The sequence below is a fragment of the Centropristis striata genome, chromosome 11 (assembly GCF_030273125.1).
Source record: "Centropristis striata isolate RG_2023a ecotype Rhode Island chromosome 11, C.striata_1.0, whole genome shotgun sequence".
Lineage (NCBI taxonomy): Eukaryota > Metazoa > Chordata > Actinopteri > Perciformes > Serranidae > Centropristis > Centropristis striata.
The window spans coordinates 16,225,207-16,244,495 of NC_081527.1; the positions used below are offsets into that span (position 1 = coordinate 16,225,207).

The 19,289-nt window shown below is 40.0% G+C and overlaps 2 protein-coding genes across 8 annotated transcripts in view; one reads left to right on the top strand and one right to left on the bottom strand.

Moving 5' to 3' along the window:
* The first annotated feature begins 49 nt into the window (after positions 1 to 49).
* parla (presenilin associated, rhomboid-like a) overlaps positions 50 to 19,289 on the top strand; it is a 63,039-nt gene continuing 43,799 nt past the window's right edge. Inside the window, exon 1 of one of the 3 annotated variants that reach the window (XR_009395166.1) lies at positions 50 to 295. The gene's annotated coding sequence lies outside the window, so the exon portion shown is untranslated. The remainder of the gene's footprint in view (positions 296 to 19,289) is intronic. The other 2 variants (XM_059344107.1, XM_059344106.1) reach the window with 2 other exon arrangements.
* The window catches only part of fgf12a (fibroblast growth factor 12a), a 32,705-nt gene continuing 19,487 nt past the window's right edge, over positions 6,072 to 19,289 (bottom strand). For 4 of the 5 annotated variants that reach the window (XM_059344121.1, XM_059344122.1, XM_059344120.1 and 1 more), the window contains 2 exons: positions 8,618 to 8,816; positions 6,072 to 6,428 (listed from right to left, as the gene is read on the bottom strand). In XM_059344121.1, the coding sequence (XP_059200104.1) occupies positions 6,313 to 6,428; positions 8,618 to 8,816 (315 nt within the window). In that variant the 3' untranslated portion in view covers positions 6,072 to 6,312. The remainder of the gene's footprint in view (positions 6,429 to 8,617; positions 8,817 to 19,289) is intronic. The other variant, XM_059344119.1, reaches the window with a different exon arrangement.

Consider the following 19,289-nt stretch of genomic DNA (forward strand, 5'->3'; position numbering starts at 1 on the left):
ATACACCACCCATTGAGCATGCTCAGTAACCCCAAATCAATCACACTCACAGGTGCATGCTGGGTGCTCTAGCTGTCGTGGTGGATCCTCCAGCGGTGTCTTTTACTTTCCTTAGTAACTTCTACACTCAGTGAGTTATTTCAGACCCTCCTGCTGTTTCTGACAATAATCCCCAGTGTGACTGCAGAGCCTCAGAACTTTTCGGAGTTCATGTTTTATCTTTGAGAATGAACGAACAGAGAAATTGGAGCAGATTGTGGAGGGGTACATGACTCACAGAATGACGTTCACACAGGTGAGTACAACAACACTTATTCACAGAGGAGGTTAAAATGTTATTGTCTCTGTTCGCTTTCATGTTTTTGTCTGTTGAATGACTCGGTGAGACTTTATTCTTCTCTTCCGTTACACCCGCAGTGCTGTCAACATCTGCTTGTTGTTGGTATTTTTTTTGTCCCCTTTCTGGTCAATAAGGTGGTCCTATATTTATAATTAAAAGAAAGCTGTATACACAGGCTGCAAATTGCTTTTTAAACCGCTATGGGACAATAATGTACAGTTTGAAAACACCCAGGAGGGAACAGTGTGACGTTTTTCCACTTAACATGATAATGCATCTTTTTTTTAGTCTATTAGTTTTCGTTTATTGGTTTTTAATTTATAGTAGGCTACATTGTAGCTTACCAAACGTTTACCTTTATCTGAGTACATTTTTTACACAGTACTTTTACTAGTACTTGAATAAAATTAGCTAAAATTTGCGGCTAGTGATTAAATGTTAGCATGCTAATATGCTAAACTGAGATGTGTTAGTTCAACAGACTCTTGTTGGTTGAGATATGAGTGTTTTTTTTTGCTGGTATTAAAATGATATATATTTTAAACTTAAAACAGCACAACATAATGTCAGATATTAACTGCCACTTTGAGTGGTTTGCACTAAAATATCAAATATAATATTTATTTTATTCCAATACCCCTGCATCAAAGTCCAAGCAACTGTTTTCTCCACTGATTTATGATGTTGACCCATTTTATATCCCCCTATGTGTTATGTAAACAAATGTTTCCAAACAAAATTAACAAGCTGTTCCCTCAACATTTAGTTACCTATGTCACTTTGAGTTTGCTGTGAAGCTTTGGGTATTGGCCAGTTTGTTGGCTAAAACTTATTCCTGGCTATGTGATCACATTAAAATCAAAGTAATTTTAATTTCGGCATACTGTATACCTCCATGCAAAATTTGCATTGTCAAGCTTAACCTCACAGAGAGTATTTGAAGGTTGCTATCTGAAAGTTAATAATGTAGTAGATTCAGTATTTTATAATGCTAATTCTAGTTGTGTTCCAGCATGTAATTGACGTGTTAATAATTAAAATAATACACATGGGTAAAGTTTTAAGGCACAGCAATGATATTGCGGTTATTATGAACATTTAAGTAGCAGCCATCAAGTACAAGGTTGCCTCTTCCTCACAGGAGGAGAGGAGGGAAGGTGGGGGAGGACAGGTGGATGTGAGAGGAGTGGCAGAGGCCACAGTCAGAGCTGTAGCTGAGAGGAGAGGAGAGTGGAGCCGCCTTCAAGCTGTTTGCAGCCCTTGCCCTCCCTATGTGTATCCAAACAGATGACCCTGTTTGGACTGCCAAGTCCCGTGGGTGTGTGTATAGCTGACCTTGACTTGTTTCTGCCCTCAGTGAAAGTTAATCATGGATACAGTAGACAAGACAGTGTATTGATTACGATAAAACCTGTTTTTACTCAACGTTACATTTGGATTGAAGTTAAATGCCGTGTCTGAACCATGTCAGACATTTGTCTTTCCCTTCTTGTGCCTTAGGTGTACCTTTAGTGTAGTTCTTAGTTTGCTAACACACTTGTAGTGAAAGTGTAATCTGCCAACATCAACATGCTGACTTTTAAGCAGGTATTCATGCTTACATGAGTATTGAGTTGTATTGAGCTGTGCCTAAGCTTCAAAGAGCTGCAAGCATGGCTGCAGACTTGTGTTCAATTATTTGTTGCAGCTTTCTTTGAAGTGAAGAGTACTATGATGAAAAAAAATGATTTACTGATACAGAAGAAGAACTGTATTGGAATGGCAACAAGTGTGCACATGACAAAATATGTTGGGTGTTGTGAGTGAATGTGTGTAAATGAATGGAGGGAACAAGATAGAGAAGATTTAAGTGAAATGCTCTAAACCTAATTCTTTCCCCATTTTAATTTGTCTTTTAAAGGGATAATTTAGATTTTTTTTGTGGGACTGTATGAACTACTTAACATATTTAAGCCACCTAAAAAAAAACAGTTTAAGTGTAGAATATTTTTACCGCTTTACTTTGCTGTCGGACAGCCCTTTCTGACAGGAAACTGAAGTTATTTTATCCATTCATGCTCTCTCTAAAGCCACCAAACTCCTTTAACAAAAACAGTAATTTTACCTTGTTGCATACAAGAGTTGCTGTTCAACCGCTGCCTTAATCAGTTAGTTTTTTTGTGATATTGTGTGACTTTAGTGAATCTAAAGTAACCCTTTAAAACACCAAAGTCGCACAATTACAAAGGAGTCTGATCGGCTTCAAAGATAACGCAGATAACCACCAGATAACTTCCCTGTAAACTTATACAGGTCAGTCCGACGGCAATGGAAAGTCATAAAAATGCTCTTAATATAGCATACACTTATTGCAACTGTTATTTTTTTTTTTGCTGCTGCCCCTGTCCACAGCAGTACATTGCTTAGCTTACGTGTAGGGACTCCTGCACGCTTCTCCACACTGAAGAGTTTCCTGCCATCTACTGTAGGTAATACAGACTGTGGATTAGTACCTCAATACAACCCCACTTCCATAAATCTGAACTATCCCTTTAACCTTCTCATCTTCTTGCTCTTCTTTTCACCCTGTCTTTCTCTACCTGATTACGAGTACCTTTAAATATGCTCTCCTCAGTTGTTTGCTGTATCTAAAGGAAACACAGAAATAGAAAAAAGAGAACATACTAGCCCCCCACCCCCTGTCCTCCAACTCTGCCGTTCTCTGTGCTGCAGCCATCACGCAGGAGAGAAGACAAGCCACGTCCTGAAAGTCAGGGGAGCCTTCATCCTCCTCCTCCTCATTCTCCTTGCAGACGGCACGGAAGGTCTGTTTCCATGACAACGAGAGAATTAAGGGCGAAGGAGCGCCATCCCAAAATGACACATCGGATTTAGGGGCTTGTGAGAAGATAAATCACCCCCGGTGAATTGATAGAGGAAGCGGATTGGATTTTCTGAATTTGAACCGCATAAAAACCCCCGTTGATGGATTTATTTTGTTTGCTAATCCCGCTGCTTCTCTTGTTGTTGCAAAAAGTGACATTACTAAAATAAAAAAAAGATGCACATAACAGCTGTCAGTCATGATCAACAACACATTGAATCAATCACTGAGTATAGTTGAAAGTTTTTGATAACATAGTCTTTATTCTTAAACAATCACTAACTTCATTCTGATTTTTATTATCAATGCATATTTTTTTATTTCATCTCACAATTCATAATGCATAAATGAGCGTGTTCCAATGCAGTGAAATCATCTGCAAACATAAAATAATAAATTATACTTAATATCACATACAACCAAAGCCTTTGCTCACCCTTTCATACATCAGTAACCCCCCCCGAAAAGTGCTCTCCTTTACCGCTCTCTCACATCACCTATTTTTACCTCCTTGCTGTATTCATCCCTTTCTCAAATCCTCTCATTCTGCTGTCAACAGTTGACATCGAGTACATCCAATTTCATGCATTGCTTTAAGTCCACATGTATCACATTTGCACCAATATAAACCTCTATAAAAAGATACTTCTATATGCTGGTCTTGCCTGTTGACTTTCAGTGTCACGTCTAATGTTCTGTATGTATCCGTGTTATGCTGTAGGTGCTGTGGGGGTTGAACTAATCTACCGTTAGCTCTCGCGGGTAAATTGCACCAGCTATGAACCCGGGCCCCAGGTAGAACACCAGACCCATGATAGTATACCACTGCGGTTTGCTCTGTGCAACTGAATGTGTGCTATTTGCTGTACATACCACCAACTTAGCATATGTTTTTTAACCAGATATATGAGAGATGTATAAACTCTCGCTAAAATACTGATCAAAACATTGCATAAAAAAGTTTTGGACCTATCCTCCCCAAATTTCAAACAATCTTTTATTAGCTCTCGCCTTATATTCAAACCAAGCTTACATCAACTTTTACAGTCATGCGATGTTCATGCTTTCTCCTGTAATTCCTTTTTCAAGCTCCTAACCTAGCTAGGCTCAGCTGTACACAACCTTTTTTAATGATAAAAACACCATCAAACGCCATCCCGACTTCTTTAAACACCACACCAGTGGCCAGGCTTTGTGCAACGGGTGCTGGACAATGAGCAGCCAGCCTTTTTTAACATCTGCCCCCATTCACAGAACAATTGTAGGACTTCCTGAGTTAGACAAACTAATTGGGGATTAGGAATGAGCTATGTAGCGTACACTGTGTATGCCGTGTACCAGTCAATTCACCTTGTTTATGCAGCCCTGTCAGCATGTTGATTTATGAAGAGAAGCTTTCCTCCACAATGCAGCAAATGGCTCATTTCATGGGTCATGAAACCAGGGGGGTGGAGACTGTATGGGTCGGAGAAAATAAACTGTGAATTACTCTTACCGATGGTAAGACATACTCCCCGAACCTGGCTAAATCCAGACAAGCTGGTTCCTCAATGAGACATTCTGCTTCCATTGTGATGGGAAAGTCTTAATGATTGAGACCTGTGACCAGGTTATTAAACAGTCAATGCACCCTGTCCACCAGTGTTGAGAAATCTCTAATGCTTTCACAATAAAAGTAACAGAAATAGTCTTGAAAACTAGTCAACACATATCCTCACTGCCAGGCCTGCCAAAACAACTTTCATTCTTTTTCTTGATTAGAAAAAAAATCCCCAGCAGAAATATTTTGTCCATATAGTTGAAAGGCATGAATACTGTTATATAGTTATATTTTTTAGCCTATAGCTTACAGCAGAGAAACGGGTCTGTGTTGCTTGAGGTGTAAATGTAAAGTGACCATTTCTTTTGGCCATGGCTCATAGTGCTGCAGATGCTGGTCGTTATCTTCCCCTTGGCTTTTGGAGAGAATACTATTGTTTATCATTTTTGACAAGTTTGGATATCTCTTGACTTAAAACCTAATAAACCTTGCAAAGAGTATATTGAAGCGGTATCAAAACATTTTTCCTTTGACTCAGACTTAGTTGTACAACTTTCTTTGTCAGTCTTCTCTGCCGACAAACACCGACTACAGGGGTGTGTTGTCAGATTGTTATTACTATTATTTAGAGACTTACTAGACTGCTCTCTATTATATTGCTTGAATCAGTCTTGCAGAACAATATAGGGAAATTCATTATTCGAGTATATGAAACAGCCCTATTTGTCCGTTTAGTCACACTTGCAGTTCACACCTGAGTAAATTACATCCCACCCATTAAGCACTCTGTTTCCATTGGAGTCCAACACAGAGAACTATCAATTACATTCAGTCTTACCCTCACACCAGAGCAGGTAGTGTGACAGTGCATTCAAGATCAAACTATGACAGAGAAAAATAATTGAAAAAAATACTTTCTTTAGTCTCACAAACAAAAGAAAGCCAGAATAACCATGATACTAACTGTGATGTAAAGATACAACAGATTAGTAATGATGAGGATGTTCATAGTAATTACTGACAACAATAACACAACAGTAAAGCATATGAGAAGAGTGCAATAGCATTTTAACAAAGAAAACCAATGTATGAAAATTGAACATGTATTAAAGCTTGTTTTTCACAGCATAAATTGGAAATGATAGATATTTGTTTTGGGTGAAGAGAGACCACCATTCCTTTGTTTGTTTATCACAGCTTTTTCTCTTTTTTGCATAAAATGTTGGTCAAGTCCTGATTGAAAATGTTTTTTTTCATATATATATATATTTATATATATATATATATATATATATATATATATATATATATATATATATATATATATATATATATATATCTTCTGGTTTCATATTAATTCATCTAAAAGGTTTTCACAGGCAAGAGTTCAGTTTTATTTTTGTTGACTTGGGTGTACAGTAATAGCTCCTCGTCGTCGCAACGCCCTCCTTTTTTTTCAGAGGGGATGGTGGTGCGTATTTTGAGGGGGGGCGGTGAGTTTTCCTATGGCCCCTCCCCCTGAGTCAGGATGAGGCCACTCCCCCCTGCTGGAAGCCCCTCCCCCCGCTGCTATGTGGAGTCCTGATTGACAGCTTTCCCTCCGTTCATGGTGGGAGTCCCTGAGCTCTTCCTGGAGCGGTGCTTGTCCTCTATCTCATGCATTGACGGCTCCCTGTACATACAAACTGTGGCGGAGATGTAAAGAGAGGACAGGAGAAGGAGGGAGGGGAGAGGAGAGGAGACGACAGGACAAAGAGAGGAGGAGCTCAGAAAGGGGACAATGGAGAGTAGATTGAAGAGATGGATGTGCAGACAGAGACAAGGTCAGGTGTGAGGCTGGAGGGACAATTATATCAAGCAGGGAATTAGGGCCATGTAAGCACTTTTTTTTTATTACATTGCTTGACAAGTTTTCATGATAACACTACTCTCAGTAGAAACATGTTAGAGGTGGCATTGAAAAAATTGCAAAATGGAAAAAGGTTTTCTTAACTTATTGAGTCCGACTGTCAAAACAATGGACTTTTTAAGAAATATTCCAGCAAATACTGGAAATTATTCAATTTGCTTTTCTTTGCTGAGAGTAAGTTGAGAATTTCTAACATGTCTATGCTAAATGTTAAGCTACAGCTTTTAGTCAATTAGCGTAGCTTAGCATAGTCTGGAGACAGGGAGAAGCTTGCCAGGCTCTTTAAACAAATCGACCTACCAGCACTAGGGATGGGTACCTTTCACATTTGAACCGATACGGTACCGATACCCGGTACCAGGGAATCGGTACCGGTACTCAACGGTACCAATTTTCGGTACTTTTGCGTTTGTTTATGGGGTAATAAATGTTAATTTGTTTAATAATAAAATCTATTTTTTTTCAATTCAACATATTTATTTCTCAAAATATAAACTTTAAAAAATATATCAAAACAATATAAAATCCACGATGAGCAGTGCTTTATTGTTGAGTGAACGTGCATTTTGTAACATAAAGGTTGCAGTGTTATCAAAGAATGCAGAGGAGCGCTCTCAGGTGGCAAGTGCACGGAGGAGGAAAAAACAAAGGTTGCAAGTGCACGTGTGATTTGTTGTGATGACGTCGTAGCTGTGCGGCGCAGCACCGGTCAGACAGTATTGTGGCCATAGCATGGTTGGAATAAACAAAGTTGAGTCGGGCTGCTCTGTGCACATATCGAGGATGACGCAGGAGTCCGAGGGATTTAATTTCAGCGAGGCAGTTTGGAGTAAATTGGCAGGTAATATTCCTGAGTTGAAGAGCGGAGTATTAGCGGAGGACCAGAGATGCAGCAGCTAGCTGCTAGCTGCTAATGACTGGTCTACAGAAGAATGGAGAGAGCAAACGGAGTAAGGCCAAGCCCGGGTAGAGACATTGGAGAGATAGCAGCTGGCGGCTAGCAGGCCTAGAGCCGGCTGTTCGCCTCTGCGCCGGGTTGGAAGAGGGCAGCAGCTAGTGGCTAGTGGCCTCGGTGAGCAGGCAGGACCGGACGAGGAGGTAAATAAAAAATAAAAAAATAGCGCGATCGTCAGCACGCTTGTTAATCAAAGACGTTAAATGAAAACAGGTTGAAATCAATGATAGTTTAAAGTTAACGCCGTTAAGGTACCGAAACATGGTACCGTTTGATTTTACATGAATCGGTTATCGGTAGTACCGACGGAATTCGGTTGGTACCTATAAAAGTACCGAATTCGGTACCCATCCCTAACCAGCACCCAAATATAACTAATTAAGCCATTAATACCTACTTCATTCCAGTATTATTGAAGTATTATTTTGTACATATTAAACATATGAATTTAATCAAGAGCCTTTTAAGCCTATTACCTGCAAATGCATATACTGAAATTACTGCCAGACATAAACCATAAATTGTTTTTTCTTTCTATTTTCAGAGCACCCACTGTACACGCTTTAAATAATCTCTCTCAGATACATTAAAACTTGCAACAGATAGGTAATCCATCACAGTACATGCACAAAGTGTCAATGCAAGATAATTTGTTGAGAGAAATCTCCCCTTGTTGCTAAAGGATGATATTTGAAACTACATACTGCCACACCAAAACATTTTGAATGCAAGAACTGAACAGTTTCAGTGTCTTTGATTGTTTTCTGAGCTTGGTTTAATACATTGTTTCATATGATGCACTTTTAGTTTTTAAAACCACTAACTGAATAAATTGTTTGCATAACTCATTGTTGCGTAATGAGAATACATTTAAAATTGCTCTCTTAAGAAACGTCCAGCATAGTATATCCAGTTCATAGTAAATGGTACCACAAAAAAATGACAAACCAAACATTGAAAAGATAGCTTAAAAAGCTTTCCAAAACACATTTTTGGCCAAGTTTTCATACCTTCGATGGGCCTGGGCACAAAGTGTGACGAGGGCTTAGTCTTCTTGACCCGGTTTCCCTTCATGACTTGTCCCTCCTTGGTGAGGCCGAGGAACCAGGCCCGACCCGACTCTTGCTGCCGGTACACAGTGGACGAGTAGATCACATAGTAGTTTTCGAAAACAGACTCCTTGAACTTGCACTCCGGTGTAAACATCTCCTGCAAAAAAAAAAGAAAGAGACTGAAGGATAAAGTGTATATACAGTACGTGTGGTATGTGGGGTAGCACCTTAAAGTAGACATACAGTACATATGAATCAATGCATGCACAAACACACAAAATACATAAAATCTTCATATCCAGATAAATATCACATGCAGGCATTACCAGCAGCAAAAGTGACGGATCATTTTAATGAAGTCTCATTTCAGGAAAAAAAGGAAAGCTGTGTCTGTTTCACTCTGCCAATATTGGCTCTCATCACTAGCATGTGAGCATTGCCAAGGTCAGTAAACATACTGTATTCACACTCACACTCACTCACACACAAACACATATCCTTGGAGTCTAAGTAATGATAGTCTTATTAGAATAATGGTGAACAATACAAGATTGTTATCTCGCTGCTTCATCATCAAAGCAGCAAGTCAAGGAGAAAGTCAAGGGGACACACGGGAGGTGGAGAGGAGCGACAGGAAAAATGGAACGAGCCAGATATTGGATACACTGTCAGGACTGAGAACGGTGCCAGATTATTGCCATGACAGTTTAGGAGACGGAAACAATGCCCTAACTGTCTCACCCCTAAGATGCATTCATTTGTGAATTAAATGAGGAAATGGTGGCACTGACCTTATTAAATAGCGAGGAAGATGTTTGTCTTTTACTTTTTCAAACTAAATCTATAAATATAGAGCTGATTAACATGCGCTGACAAGGTGGATGCCAACCCTCATCACCTTTAGCCCTCATCTCTGCTCTATTCATCTGAATGCTTCCTGACTACACAGGGCTAAATTAAAAACTAACACCAGTCAGTTTGAAGGGCGGGGAAGTCGTGTGTGTCAAAAATAGATGCGGGTGATGTGGAACAGCTGGCTTGGTGGAATTTGTGCCGTCTCAGTTTAGGCATTGTACTGTGTGTGTGTGTGTGTGTGTGTGTTTCGGTTTCGGTGCTGTATTTCATTCATTAATATCTCCTACAGGGTTCTTTGCCCTTTTAAGGTTGTCCAGTTGACTGACAGCCCAATTCTGCTTCCCGCTGGAGGTGACTGTCTACCTGTTTGTGTGAGAGAGATAGAGAATAGGAGAGATAAAAAATGAAATACAGACTTCATCCAAATTACAAAAAATATATATTTCTCTGTTACCTCATGCTCTGTGCCCATGCAGATAGTTTTGTTATTATGTACCCTGTTTGTTTTTGTTTTGATCAATCTGAGTTTTCTGCTTCCATTCCAAAGCAATCAGAGCAAAAGTAATTTGGCTTGTGATAATCATATAAAACATTACATTAGTCTTCACTATGTAGGGTTTTCAGCTACTACTTTCTTTGGAGGAAATTGTACCTGAACCATGAGAACTTCGCAGTGAGGTCTGTGGATTATCAACAGTAAAAGGTTATACTGATTTTGAAAAGAGTTGCTGTTGTTAAAAAAAATGTCACATTCAATGCTTTAAGACTGTCAAAAATAACATTAATCCACTGGAGGCAGACATCTTGGAGATCAATATATCTCAGATTTGAAGCTTATCTATCTACATAGTTAGATACTTCTAGATTGCAGTACCCACATTGTACAGTACACCAGGGGTCAACAGATTATTGTCTGTGAAAAAATTGTTTTTTTTCTTTGTATTTATCCGATTGGGACAGTTAATGTTGGAGCAGACTAATCATTATTACTTTCCCTCTTGCTGTTAGTGCTCCCTGTATCTTCCACCCTCTCCTTCCCCTTGTGATCCGCTGATCAGCAGTAACCTTTATGAGCACTGATCTCTCATGGAGGTGCAGCCCAGGTAGTGCGCAGTGCAGAGAGGCAGCAATTGGCTGGCCAGTGGGAACACTATTGCTGTTGTTGGCTTGCAGTTATGGCTCAGCCACCTCCATATTTGCTTGTCGCGTCAGAGGCAAAAGCCATGTGCAGCCTTTCCCGTCCCAGACTCTGAATGTTAATCAAACTTTAGCAAGAACTGTGTGGAGGCAATCTCAGCTCAGAGTGATTTCCAGTATTTCGAATGCAGCACCTTTTAGGTTGGGGTTGGGAAAAAAAGTTATTTTCTGGGGCATTTAATTAAACCTAATGCTAAAAGTTTTTTGAATGGTTTGTGTGTTATTTTATATTTTGACACTAATATTTTTATCTTTATTGCATGTATTTGAAGGCAATATTACAAATATCAGATTGTTCTCCTTGATTACTAATAATCAATATGAGCCCTGAAAATAAATTAGCAGTTGACCTCTAGAGCTAACAACTCTTAAACATTTTGAACATATTGATTTTTTTTTACGCTGGAGGGCAGTTTTTAAACAAAACATTAACATATTACTGACTTCTACAGTTATTAAGGCCAACCTCCAACTGGTCACTATCTTAGTCTGCTGTTTGGTGCCTGGCAGGTAGTGCAAAGTCAGTTTATCAGAGCTTTTTTTAATTGAAAACCAGCTGCCTTTTGCAACTAGAAACAGGCTGATGAGAGTGAATCAGAGCACTTTTAATCCCTAAAACCAAAACAATGACTTGAAAGATGTTAAATAACTCAGTAGAGTTGAGAAAAACTCCATTTAGGTAGTAATTCTTAGTGGGGTTGTCACTAGAAGCAACACTTTTCACATTATGAATAGTAATTTGACCTATTATTCATGTAAATATATTGATTAGTGCAGCTTTGAATGCCCAACTACAATCAATGCTATTTAAAGAGTCTGTATATATGTGTCTTACTCTCTCTCTTAAGCTAAATGATTCACAGTGTGTGTGACTGCTCATTTATAAGACACAGCAGTGTGTGCGTAGCAGGTTGTGTAAAGGACTCCGGGAAGGTGAGGTCACATGGTCGGCTGTGCGGAAACGTCTAGCTGGTCAGCAGGTGGGAGGACGAGCTCTGTGGAAAGCTGGCGGCGGACTTTATCTGGGCCTGCTGACACACTGTCAAGCAGCAGACGTCTCTCTCTCGGTCGGGGCTCCCGGGGTCACGTCGAGGCTGTCTGGCCGCGTGTGTGTTTATGTGTGAACATATGTGTTTGAGTGGGCAGGGGGCAGACAGTGATACATTACACACCAGCAGGCTTTGTCCCTTCTTCATCTGTTTGGAGCCAAAATCAGGCTGAGCTCACACACATACACACCCACACAAACACGTAAGTGCGCTCTTCTATCCTACCCTTCACAATCAGTCACTTTGCTTTGCTGACACGCTGTAGAATCCCCTCCAAATTCATCGACAAGGACAACGCTCTGTTACTGTCTATGAAAAGGCTAGGAGCAGTTTAGAAAGCGCCCTGGCTGTGGCTTGGGAATGATAGGGGTGGAATGTAAGTGACTTTGAAGTCTTTGACATAGTACCTTGTTTGTGGATGACTGAGTGGAAATATGAGGTGAAGAGACGGGGTTGAAGTCGCTCGTGATTAATGGGATCTCCTTAATGGACACGCGTGAACCGCAAAACCACAGAGGGAAGGAAAAGCACAGAAATACACGCTGGCCAACGGCCACATGTGCACGCAATGTAACACACGTGCTGTCACTCATTAAGATGCATGCCAACAGGTTTGTGCAGTCACTTCCTCTGCCAGGAATACATAATCAACCAAAAAATGTTACCCCCCACAAAACAAGCAAAATAAAAAAATAATGTGTGCCACATTTCAGCGCTAACAGGCTGTGCTTATTGATAGTAAACCATATACAAGGACACCTATTTATATTCTGTTGTGATCTGAAGGGGAAAGGCGAAGGACTTGCTAGTGAAACTGGGCACGGGATACGGCTCACTCGCCACCATTAGGGAGCTGAGGATAAATAAACACAGAGGTCCACCTGAGACCCAGTGAACAAACACCATGACACATTCGGGACAGAATACAAATGTTTCAGCAGTTTCAGCGAATAAAAATGAACATCATTTCGTACCAAAGACTGCCAGCTGAATTAACAACATTACTAGTTTGGAATGGACACATGCCTTCCTACAGACACAGATATTAAACAGGGAATTATTTTAAAGGTACTCTGTAGAGTTTTTGACCACCAGCACACATGGGCATGAAAAGCCTCTTTCACACAAAGTTCCCAGTACATTACTTGGAAAACCTTTCAGGCCATGTTGGTCATTTCACTATTGTTAATACAGCAAAAACAAAATTACTCTTCAAATGTTTGTTTTTTTACATCAAAAACCGTTGGAGAAAAAAAGCTTTTTATAGAGCATGTTGCTCATGTTCCGAGAATTTAAATTAAATGCCTTGACGTTGATCAATCAAATCAAACATGTAAATATAGACTTGATACGTGTTATTGGGGGATCGCAAACTTTTAATATGTTAGGTCAATTAAAGCAATTTGGCTTGGTTAATATTTTTTTTGCTGTCATTTAACCATCAGAAAAATACATATTAATATGAATTTTCCATTATCAGTCAGTAATTAATCTGTCCGGTATATAGTGCATCCCTAGTAAACAATCGAGATACAACTTTTCCAGCTACAACAGTAAAATGTATATTAATGTATTAGTAATTACAATTCAATAATATACATGATTCTTAAATGGGCCACTCATTGCACATATTAATTAGTACCTAACTTTTGGTTCGTAAGTATATTTTAAATATAGTACTTTTACTTATAAAAGTATTTCTACACTATGGTACTGCTACTTTTACTCCAGTAGAATATTTGACTACTGCCACCACTAGGTGATGTAATACACAGATGTGCTGACTGCACAGAAATGCAAATGTGTAGTTAATGCAAGTCATGAAACAGGAAAGGAAAGACAAACAGGTGAAACGAGAGGCAGAGAAAAAGTAGCGAACACATTTAGGGGCATCTTAACATAATTCATAGATATAAATGCACATCAGATCAAATATTGTGATGGTAACAGGAAATTACTTCAACAAAGCCAAGTCTATAAAATTGTGTGCAATGAGAGATGCCGGAGAACGTGAATTATCTGAGCTAATCTGAATATGGCTGTAAAAGATGCAGGCTTCAAAATATTCCAAAAGGCAAAAAAATAAGTGTTATGAGGATGAAAAAAGCATCTAACACATTTATGAGGCCTTAGCAAGATACCAGAAATGTTGATGAGAAACACTGTGGGTGGGTGTCGTCTGTTTTTCTGGATTTCCGGATATATTAAGTCTGGAGGCTGTTGCCGCACGATGTCAAACACAACAAACAACAACCAAAATCTAAGATGATTCAGTGCGTTCAGACAGTTACAAGCGAGGTGACGCCTTTGTTTGACTGTTGGAAGCTTGTGGAAGGTGGCGGTGCGCAGGTGTAGGTAAGTGTAACATGAAACGCAAAGTAAGAGAGCAAGATGTAATGGATATGAAACTGGGCTGCCAACAGAACTGGGTTGAACGCAGCCTGAATCCAAAGCAGGTACTGGCTCCATCTGAGCTCTCTGGCTCTGCATTAAGGAGCCCTGCTGCTTCTGCCGACAGCCGTCCTTTGACTGTGGATAAAAATGCGGAGGATATGGGGGGGACCTCGATCTAAATATGGGCCTGAGCCACTGGTGTAAGAGAGAGATTTGGCCTCAGTGAGAATCCCGGGCCTGCCACGGAACTCCCGGCGAGCTCATTATTATTCTGGGAGAGATTCAGGTCGAGGATTGTCTAGACATTACTTAAACTGAAAAACTCTCTTTCTCACTGTTTCTATGGCTCGCCTCCCCTCCCTGTTTATCTTTTTCTCCGTCTCACTCTCAAAGTCAATCACTCTCAAACAACGTCCTGTTCTGTCCTTCCTTTAACTTTGTCCAGACAGGACATTGATGGTTAATGGCCAAAATCTGCAAACTGCAAACACATACTAATGCTCCCACCGTCTGATTTACTGAACCTCTCTACTTAACCTTTTGTTTTTGTTTTGTTTACCTCCAGAGAGCACTGTAATTCATGACGTGTCATTAGCAACACATATTGACCATGCAACTTTGTAAAGTGCATGCACAACCCCCAACATTTCGATCATGGATTTGCTGTTGAGCTCATTATTCAAGCAAAAATAAAGAGTATTGGCTGTTAGCAGTGCCTCTAATACAATCTCAAGACTCATTCACTCATTTTTTAAGTTTTGTGACATTTTATACACCAGACCATTAAGTAGCAACTGAAAAAAGAATATACAGATTAATCAGCAATGAATCTAATCTTTAATTGCAGCCCAATCATGGAACTCATCGGCTTTCAGGCAGATGAAGATTCAACTTCTGGGGGCAACAGTTACTATTTCTGGGGTTCTGGTTTACCCAGCAGATACATGGATTACAGCTATCTGGGCCAAAACTTCCTCTTCTTTGGGCCGGCCATTGTTAACACTCCGATTAGCAATTTAAGACACAAGAATGGAGTTGGATTGAAGTGACGACATCTACAGCTGGATTATTTCTTTGGATAAGAATGCAGATAAATTCAAAACATGCTAATAAAAAGCGGTGTCATTAGACAATAGCTGATGGTTTCCGAGATTTAATGTTGGCCAATGCATTCTGCCTCTTCTGCCCTCTGCACGGACTGTAAATCTGCATCAGACAAAAACTAAAACATGATTGGTCAAAACTACTTGGACTGCAAACGGAAACCAGAGGGCTTAAGATTCTGCATTCATATGCAGATATCTGTTTATACAGATCGGTTGTAGCGCTGAGAACACAGAAAGACTTCACTTAAGTTTTTAATTCAACGCTCCTCCTTGTAACTCCTTGACTATTTTTGTTCTAGACAGAAAAACATCAAGACGTGGGGAGGGAGGGGACAGAGACTACTCACAAAATGGCCATTATCATTTATCACCCAAAACAAAATCTGAAGCTCTCCCTGACCTTCCACTCAAACTTTCTCTCAATCGTCCCTCAGGGACTTCAGTGAAGGTTTTACTGCAACGCATTTTTTTTTCTGTGACATAAATAAGGAGCAGTAAAATAAGTATCTGATACAAAGAAAGGGCAAGAACAGTTCAGAGGCCATTGCATGTGTGTTTGTAGATCGTCTGTGTGTGCAACTATGGAAACTATGGACGAATATGTTTGTTTGTGAAACAGATAGATCAGTAAGATAGACAGAAAGCACAGAGAGAACAGTTGTTACTGCTGTGCAGTAAACTAGGTCATATTGAGAAGTGTTATAAATAATGGAAGGGAGCTCTTCATTGTAGATGCTCAGCCCCCACGCACTTCATCGCTAAACACTCCACACAAGCATTATCACCCTGCTCACCCATGGCTACATCAGCTTCCAATCAGCAACAGCCTCAACAGTGAGCTCTGCACCCCAGGCAAGAAAAACCAATCAGCGACCAGCATGTACGCAACCACTTAATTGAGCAACGCTAACAGTAATCTGAGACACCTGACACCTCGATGAAAGACGGAGAGAAAGGTTTCTCAAAAGTTGCAACACAACAACTCCTGAGAATGATCTCATCCAGAAGCTTGTCGCATTCCCTCACTAACAAGACAGTGCAAAAGCAGCAGGGAAAGAAAAAGAAAAACGACAGAGTGTCAGAGAGGTAGAAGGATATCCCTCAGTAATTATCTCCCAGGGGGGGTAGAGGGAGAGAAAGCTGTGCATCTCGACTTAGATGCTAGGAAGACAAAACAAGACAACAAAACAAGCAGGGAGAAACTTTATAGAGGCAAAAGAGTGTAACGGAGACGAAATGGAGAAAAACAATAAGAGAGAAAGGTGGGGCAAAAAGATAGACCTGGACAAATAATAGTAAAAGTAAATGCGTAAGTAAGTATGAGAAGATGAAAGTGAAGGACTTATTTTAAAGCTGTGATTTCACCACGAGAGCTCTCATAAAAGTGTGAACAGAGAACAGAAATGTTCCCCTTTACAGTTCTCTCGCAGCACACTGTCTATCACAAACATAATCTGTATTGGTAAATTAAACGGGTAAATAATGGGAGATAGAGAGAAGGAGAAACAGAGGCTATCTGAGCTCTGCATGTTAATTTAGCCTCTTTACGAGCACTCCGAGGCTCTTCAAGGCTTATAAGCCTTCCTGTGATCCAGCCCACCACCCGCATTCTGCTTACAAATGCATGCTAATTTCCTATGCTTCACATCTGAGAAACCGGACCTCCTCCATATGGCCAGAGAGTGCATTCACTGCATGGCTTTAATTAAAACGTCCGTTCAGCGGTTACTGCAAAAATTGTCTTGCCTCCTGACACCTCCTTCTCCCTGTGATAGAAAGGTCAAAACTATGTTCCCCCGCCCTTAAAAATGATGATTAAAATGATATACGGTAAGTCATGTTTGTCGTACTAAAAGCTGCAGTGTGACACTGAGGTCCCAAATGACTCGTAATTAACAATAATCATGTACTATGATGTAAATGATGATTTCATCAACTGTGTGTGTGTGTGTGTGTGTGTGGGGGGGGGGGGGGTCATTCTGTGTCCTCAACTTGGAGTCAATTCAGTAAATTAAAGGATTGCTGCCTGGGCACGATTAAGCTTTAATTAGACGTAGATATGTGGGTGCAGGGTCATTATATGCTTTATAGTAGGGCTGTGAATTGTGCATTTTGTTTATGAGCCTTTAGTTATGAATGAATTTGTCTACCTGGGTGAGTCATAACAGCCTGCACATTTATTGTATGTCCTTCTCTGAACTTGCGAGTGCTCATACATCTGTCAAGGCCATGAGTTGTGCTGAGCGAGGATGCTTGCTCTTCTGAAATAATGCCGCTGAATTGACTACATTTTTTTTTTTTATAAGTGCAGCATGTACACCATTTATGTGGTCTATCTCAAAATGTCTCTATCGCAGTAAAGCGGCTCCCTTATCAATAAATGCAAGCTGCAAAATAGCAGATATTGGCATCACTGTGTCCTTCACAGATTTTATGACTATTCTGAGAAAAGAAAAAGTTGATGGGCAGTTTGTGACTTCCAGCTCTTGCCATTTATCATCATGTCTGGCCATCGGACAGACACCACAGTGTCTCTCAGCAGAGGTTTTCTGTAACACAGCCCTCCCATCTTCTTCTTTCCACTGCACCACTATCTTCAACTGGATTAGGAACCATGAAACTGATGGTTACATAACCATGCGAACTGGATATCTCCTCGACTCTGTATTTCTGCCTGTGCCCGCACATCTCTCTCTCTCTCTCTCTCTCTCTCTCTCTCTCTCTCTCTCTCTCTCTCTCATACACACACACACACACACTCTCACACTGCAACTCATTCTCAAAAACGGGCCCCAGAAGTATGTTTTCAGCATCATTGCCACAGCTAAGTCTCAATTTTTTCAGGCTGTGACTGGGTTCACCCCCACCTGTGCATCTGTTCCCCACACTAGCCTGTGTGCTTCTCTTTTTACACTGCAAATAAGATATAATCTGTCATCACAATATTTACTTCCTAACTGAAATTATTATTTTGTTTTATTTTTTCATTTAGGAGGAGTATTTTTGCCTATGTGGTGTAGAGCATGAATACCAGACAGAACCTAAAGGCCTGGGTCAAATGAAAATGTTGTTTCAGTTCAGCCGGAACAACTGGAACAACTTGACATGGTGCTTCATGTTTTTTCTTTGTGTTTTTTGAAAATATAGTGTCTGACTGCTTCTCCCCAGACAACACATTCTCATGAACAGCTTCGTAGGATTTCTTCTAAAATCTTTGCAACATGTTTTGTGTAATATCTAAAGAAATGGTTGCAGTTTACACCCATTATGATAAGGAACTACTTAAGGTTAGGCAACTAAACCACTTGTTGAAGGTTGTTTAGGGTTAGGATTAAAATCATTGAACTACTTGGCGCTGTTACATTGGTGACCTAGAACATGAAGAGGTTTTCAACGGGACATGAACGTCAGTCTCCTGGGTCAAAGCAAAGGGTTTATGCAGGGCTTTTGGGTGCATGACTCCCCTGGAGAACATTTTTCCTGTAAAAGCTTTAATTTGGTGGCCTCTTGAACATTCTAATGCCACAAATCAATCAAATACACTTATCTTAATCATTTAATATTTTGATGAGTTTGCCTACCTGAGTGCAAACATGTAGGGACTTATTGTAAAGGAGAATAAGGCTTCTTGCCCATGCTAATTCATGACTGTTCAGAACTTTTGTAATAAGAATCATTAGACCTTATTTATTGTTTTTAATTTATTTATTGACATATTCACTGTTAGGTTTACCATGTCAAGACACTGTCATTCCATCAATGTGTTGTTTTACAGAAACATAAATTCACTTTTATTCAATAAACGTTAACAAGGTTGTTATTTATAAAATAAACCTTGCCAAAAACTCTAAACTGTAAAGTAACAAAACAATGTGACTGACTTTTATCATTTATATAATTCTAGGTCAGTGGCTTAACCGCACTGTCATGCTGTAACTAATGCATTCCATAGGATGTGAGTAGCTACTGTATGTAGAGTGAGATGAAAATTGGAGGAAACTCGAATAATTTCAACACTAATGCACTAGG